Source organism: Saimiri boliviensis, chromosome Y, assembly GCF_048565385.1.
Source record: "Saimiri boliviensis isolate mSaiBol1 chromosome Y, mSaiBol1.pri, whole genome shotgun sequence".
Lineage (NCBI taxonomy): Eukaryota > Metazoa > Chordata > Mammalia > Primates > Cebidae > Saimiri > Saimiri boliviensis.
Genome location: NC_133471.1, coordinates 2,951,270 through 2,958,449, shown reverse-complemented (window position 1 = coordinate 2,958,449; position 7,180 = coordinate 2,951,270). Strand labels below are relative to the sequence as shown.

General features: G+C 37.5%; 1 protein-coding gene across 1 annotated transcript; it reads left to right on the top strand.

Moving 5' to 3' along the window:
• The first annotated feature begins 324 nt into the window (after positions 1–324).
• Positions 325–2,060, top strand: LOC141582979 (testis-specific chromodomain protein Y 1-like). Its single transcript, XM_074392422.1, has one exon. The coding sequence runs from the start codon at positions 444–446 to the stop codon at positions 2,058–2,060; it is 1,617 nt and encodes a 538-aa protein (XP_074248523.1). The 5' UTR covers positions 325–443.
• Positions 2,061–7,180: the final 5,120 nt, after the last annotated feature.

Sequence of the window (7,180 nt, the reverse complement as noted above, 5' to 3'; positions counted from 1 at the left end):
AATGAGTAAAATAAAGGGGGCCAACATATAGAGAAGTATGTGTTTTCATGTTGTCGCAGGTAAGCTAGTATAACTTTAAAAATGTTATAACTTCAGAATGTTCAATATAATTGTCATGGCAACGACAAAAGAGAGTAACAGGCAGGTAGAAAGATTTGTGCACTCTGTAAGAGTAGGAGCTGTGGATTTAGCTAATCTTATCTGAAGCTACCTAGCAAGCTATCTTGGCATCATAAGACCAAGTCCAATCTGTCCCACCACAGAGTAAATGTAAGAGGGTAAGGCTTTCTGACTGCTTCTTCACACAACTTTGGCCACGAAGTGGAAGAGACTCATCCATACCTAGCACCTGGTGAAGCACTGAAGGTAGAAAGATGTGGCTATGATGAGACCCAACTGAAAAAATGTAGGCACAGCAACTGTCCAATTCTGTCTGTTTCTTCATGGCTTCCCAGGAGTTTGAGGTGGAAGCTATTGTTGACAAAAGACAAAACCAAAAAGGGAAGACAGAGTATTTGGTTCGGTGGAAAGGTTATGACAAACAGGATGACACTTGGGAACCAGAGCAGAACCTCACAAACTGTAGAGAATGTATTTGTGACTTTATCAGACGACAGACTGAAAAACAGACAAAATGGACATGGACCAGAACAAGTAGAATTTCTTCAAACAATGTAAGGAAACGAGCTTCCAGAACTTCCACATCCAGCTTTTCTAAGAACTCTCCTAAAATGCCATTGACTGGCAAACACCACAAATCCAAAAACAACTTGTTTGCTGCCAGAGAGAACATTAGAGAAAACACAGCTTCACTTCTCCCTGACTCCAAAAATTTGGAACAGAAAAAGTCAACTATCAAGACACTTGTACCTCATAGCCCAGTTAACGACCAGGACACAGTTAGGTCTTTTCTGAAACCTGAGAAACTAGATCCTGTTGCACCAGTTCAGGAGGACAAGGTGGCGTTCAAGGTGGCAGCAGAGAAACCGATCAGAATTTCATCAGATTCTGACACACAAGAGGCTAGAAGAGAAAACAGGACCCAGACACAACCACTCAAGTCTCAGATGTCTGACTCAGTTACTGCTTCCATGGCCACAGAGTCAGATAACAAAGAAGGTATAGTGGTATTAATGGACCCTTCAGCAGCCAATGGAACAACAAACATGCATACGTCTGTTTCAAGAGTGAGAAGTGGAAAAAGAGAGATTATTGATGATAGAAAAGACCAGCCTTTCATCAAGAGGATGTATTTCACCATCAGGTTAAAAGAAAGTGCCAACAGATACAGAGACATTGTTGTCAAGAAAGACCATGGATTCACCCAGATATTGCTATCTACTATATCAACAGAGAAAAATGCACTCAATACAGAAGTCATTAAAGAAATCATAAATGCTCTGGAAAGGGCCGCTGTGGATGACAGCAAACTTGTGTTGTTCAGCGCAGCTGGCAGTGTCTTCTGCTGTGGTCTTGATTTTGGGTACATTGCGAAGCATTTACAGAATGACAGAAATAGAATGAGCACTGAAATTGTGGACACGATTAAGAACTTTGTGAACCATTTTATTCATTTTAAAAAACTTATTGTTGTATCAGTCAATGGTCCAGCCATTGGACTAGGTGCATCCATACTACCTCTTTGTGACTTGGTTTGGGCTAATGAAAAGGCTTGGTTTCAAACCCCATATATGACCTTTGGACAGAGTCCAGATGGCTGTGCTACTGTTACATTTCCAAGGCTCATGGGTGAAGCATCTGCCAATGAAATGTTGATTGGTGGACGAAAGCTGACAGCACGGGAGGCATGTGCCTTAGGCCTGGTCTCTCAGGTGTTCTTGACTGCAACTTTCACCCAAGAGGTTATGATTCAAATTAAGAGGCTTGCTTCCTGTAATCCTGTTATACTGGAGAATAGTAAGACCCTTGTTTGCTGTAATATTAAGGAGTTGGAACAGGCCAATGAGAGAGAATGTGAAACGCTGAAAAAAATCTGGAGCTCAGCAGATGGGATAGAATCCATGTTAAAGTATGTTCAAACAAAAATTGATGAATTTTAATTACCAGTCTGTCTGCTTAGGACAAAAGAACTGAACTTAGCAGAATATATAATTAGCTGAAGATATCCTAATTCATTTTCATATCCCCAAATAATTTCAATAATAGCTAAGGCTCATAGAGAGAATTGAAAACATCTAAACTTTTTATCTAATATTATAAAGAAATTGTTAAACACTGAAAATTTAAAATAAATAATAAAACAAATTATTTGCTCAAATATCCTTATTTTATGTACACAGAAGCCCAAATTTAAAAGCAGATTAGTGAGCACTAAATTTTTCTTTCAAGCTCTAATTTTTATCGATGACTACTATAAATCAGATAAGAATGGTTCTCTATTAGATTCAAGTAACAGAAAAATTTTTGATAATGTTTGTTTTTCTTATTTTTACATTCTAGAATGCAGAGTAAATTGAGGTAAGTGTCAGTCTCTGCTTCCCTACCCCAGAAAACCTGAGTTGGTGCCTCTGACTTTATAGTGGCACAAACACCTCAGAGACACACAATCCTAAATTAAAATAACTTGTATTTCAGAATAATGATTTCCAATATATATTTCACTCATGATTATTCTTCCAAACTGGACATGTGGTTACAATTTATGCTGAAATAATTTTTATACATGTTTCGTTGTTACCAACTTAACATAAATAAACCTTTACTTCTCTAAAGTAAAATTTGCTGCATATTATTTTATATATATATATATATATATATATATATATATGTGTGTGTGTGTCTGTGTGTGTTTATATATATTATTTTATATATGTATGTGTGTTTATATATATATTATATATATGTGTTGCTTTAATATATATATATAAAGCAACATATATATATATATATATATATATATATATATATATATATATATAATTTTTTTGTTTTTTTTGACACAGCGTCTCATGTTGTCATCTTTACTGGATTGCAGTGGTAATCTTAGCTCACCTCAACTTCTCCCTCCCAGATTTAGCAATTCTTCTCCTTCAGCCTCCTGAGTAACTAGGATAACAGGGTCTGCCACTACTCTAGCTAATTTTTTTTTTCTTTTTTTAGTAGAGAGAGGGTTTCATTATGTTGGCCAGGCTTGTCTTGAACTACTGACCTTGTGATTTGCTTGCCTTGGCCCACCAAAGTGCTGGGATTATAGGCATGAGCTGCCACACCTGGAATGGACACATTTTTAAAGGCAGAAACTTCTTTCCAAACAAAGAAAAGACACCTACACTATATCTGAAATTTAAAATTATTGGTTTCTACTTTTATCTGCACATAATTTTCTAGAACATGCAACATGCTAAGCTATCCAGAAGCTCTCTAAATCCTGTCCTAATGAGTTTTTATGGAGGCTCCATTACATAGGCATGAGTAAATAATTCACTGGCCACTGATAACATGACTTTTGTCACAGTGCATCTACAGTGTTGATTCACCAGCCAAAAATATCTGTAGATAATGTCACCTTTGCCTAAGTTTCTGTTGAGCCTGCTGGACTAATTTTGCCCACTCATCTTCTAGCCTGCACTAAGCTGAAACTAAGTACTCAAATTCCATTTCTGCTATGCATAAGCCTGCCACAGAATAAAGAGAGGTGCATGAGTGAGTGACAATTGTGTCCAGCCACTGCACATAGCTAGTCACATTTGCTCTGATGAGGTGATCAGGTCAAGGTGCCAGCACAGGTGACAACTTGCTGCAAGTCTTTGGCCGAATGAGGCATTTCACAAGCTATTTCCTCTGCAGACACTGAACAGTCCAGTAGCAACCAGAAACTGCACAGCCACAAAAATGGTATTACATACCTGGCTTGAGGAAGATTTAAGTCTGGTCTCTTTTAGAAACCAAACCTCTTCTGTCTTTTTTTTTTTTTTTTTCCTTGGTAAGCAGCAATGTGGCAAATGGGGGATTATGTGTTCCAGCCTTTTGTGTTACTAAATTTTCACTGCTGTTATTCAGTGAATCCTGTTTCTTATCCCATTTACTTCAGTTCGTGCTTGGTCCAGGACCAAGGCCTAAGGCTAAGTTAAGTCACATGAATGAATTATCACTTCAGTTCCTGATGAATAACAGTTCAAAGTTCAGGGTCAAGTTGAGTAATACTTGCTCCAAGACCACTAACAATATTTATTTTCTCCCCTGACTTTAGAAACTCTGAAGCCTAACCTCATAGTAGGCAAACTACTCACATCCCATCTAAAAAGTATAGAGCTTTTTACTTATAAAACTTTTGTTTAATCGTATTTGCATTCATCCTCTCTAATTTTTCTGGCCACGAGACAAAGAACTCTGTGTGATATCTCACAATGAGGTATTGCTACACTGTGGTGCATTAATGAGACAGCAATAATTGAAGTCTAGGAATTGAGCTTTGGAATCTATTGGTCTTGTGGTATCATCTGGGAAACTGGCCCCATGTTGTGATGCACACTCCTGGGGGCTGTCCACCATGTAGTGGTCACCAACATAGGTTTAGAAAAGTCAACATGGCTTCCTTTTTGTGCCTTAGCCATTCTTCCTAAGGTGCTTTGATTTATCTCACTAGTAGAAATTCACACATGCATCTCAAACATATTGCATAATTAGGTGACTAGTGTCTTTGCCTTTCTTTTGTTCCTCTCTTTTCGCCTAGGCTCTTCCTGGGTCCTATCATTAAAGACAAAGAAGGCTATCCCTAGGAGGTTTTCCAAGGTACTATACAATTCTAGAGTCTGCTTTTGTAGTTATCTTCTGGTATCAGGAGCTGCCTGAGTAATAAATAGTCTTTTAAGATTATCCATGTATTAATTGAATAAGGATATACAACTATGTGTTTTATGAATGTCTCTTTTTGCCTTTTCATAAAGGCCAAGAATGTTTTCTCTGTTGTCTTATTCAATTGGAGTAGTTTAGCGTCATTAAGAGGTTTGTGGTTCTGGTTCTTTATCACCTTTTAATATTTACAACAAAAAGTTTCTTTTCTTGTTTCTAATCTATGGAATTACTAATGCTCAAAATATGATTTTTAAAAGTCTCATTCTTGCTACTGGAATTCAGAATCTTGTCTGTTCTTTGCTCATTTTATTGAGTGCTTTAACACTTTTATAAATGACTATAGAAGACTTGCAGTTTGTCCCTGAATCTCTGTTACCTGTGGGGTTGTTTCTCAGAAGCAGGTCGAATTTGCCTTAGGAGTAACACAGCATTTTCCCATGTAAGACCAAACACTTTGCGAGGCTGAGGCAGGTAAAACATAAGGTCAGGAGTCCAAGACAAGTCTGGCCAACATAGTGAAACCTTGTGTTTACTAAAAATTTAAAAATTAACTGGGTGTGGTGATGTGTGCTTCTAATCACAGCCACTTATGAGATGAGACAGGAGAACTGTGTGAACTAGGGAAGGGAAGGTTGCAATGAACCAAGATGGCACCATTGCACTCCAACATGGACAATAGGGCAAATGGCCTAGCTATATAGAAAGGCTCTGTATATTTATTGAGGGTATTTGAAAATTTGACTGGGTGTTTATTTGTTTAGGCTACTGTAATGAAAAAGAAACCTGCACTTAACTGGCACCTCATTCATTGGATATTTCCTACAGCAAGTGGCAGTGGACTTCTGGGGTTGGGTATTAAAACTGAAAAAACTGATAGTGATGTGACTAGAAAATTGTCTAGATAAAGAAAATGAGAAAAGCTGAGGCAACAACAACAAAAAAAATGCTTTTTCAGAATTTCCAGGGGAAACTTTTTTGGACTTTGGAGAGTCTTTTTTTTTTTTTTTTTTTTTTTTTTTTTTTTTTCCCCTTTGGGCTTTTCTGTTATGAGTTCTTTGAAGACATGCACAATTTTACAATATTTACACAAGTTGGGGATGTTTCACAGAACAAAGAAATCTTGCAAATAGGGCACCACAACCAATTTGTCCTTCTAATATCAGAAAATATCTGTTTAATAGTATTGAAAGACCAAACTACATGGTTATGGTAAATCCTTGGTAAAATTCCTCTAAGCAGAGAAAGCCTGAAAAATCAAGTTGTAGGCATAAATGTAAACAGTCTACAGTAACCTGTGGTACACTCAGACAAAGAAACAGTCCCCAGCATTTTTTGTATGTCTAAGACATGGTCACAGCTATAAAACAAACAAACAAACAAACAAACAAACAAAAAAAAACAACAATAGGTTTTCCCTGTAAAATGCAATGTCCTTTGTATAACCGGTGGGCTTTCAGGAAATAACATCTCCTGTTTTTTGGAAATGTACATATACAAGGAATATTTTATGTTACTGAATGTGCTTTAAACTTTGAGCTGAGCTTTTTTTTTTTTTTTTTGAGACTGAGTTTCACTCTTGTTACTCAGGCTGGAGTGCAATGGTGTGATCTCGGCTCACTGCAACCTCTGCCTCCTGAGCTCAGGCAATTCTCCTGCCTCAGCCTCCTAAGTAGCTGGGATTACAGGCACGTGCCGCCATGCCCAGCAAATTTTTTTGTATTTTTAGTAGAGACGGGGTTTCACCATGTTGACCAGGATGGTCTCGATCTCTCGACCTCGTGATCCACCCGCCTCGGCCTCCCAAAGTGCTGGGATTACAGGCTTGAGCCACCACGCCCGGCCTGAGCTGAGCTTTTATGAATGATCACATTAACCTCTGGTCTCAGACCAAGGTTCTTAGTTATACTTTCTCTGAGCTATTGATTGGTTTAAGGCCATGTTCCTAAGCCAAGCTGAGTCTTTTATGAGTCATCATTTCAGTTCCTATTTGGTTCTGGGAAAAGCTGAGTGGTCCTGTCTTCAAAATTAGTTAATATATTTGCTCTGTTTCCAGTCCACAGAAACATCAAATTTTCCTCACAGTAGGCAACTCATTCTTCCACCCTTGCAGTTTAATGCATAATAAGTTAGTTACAATCTCACCTTTGGCATTCATGACTTTTAATGTTCTTGGTCTTTAGATTTAATAGAAATCTGTGTGACACCACACAGTGAAAGACTGATATACTGCAGTGCATTGGGAGGTGGCAACACATATTTTGGTGCACGGACTAGAAAATAGTTAAAAACAAAAAAAACAAAAACAAAACAAAAAAAACAAAAAACAAAACAAAAAAAAAAACAAAAACAAAAACAAAAAAAAACT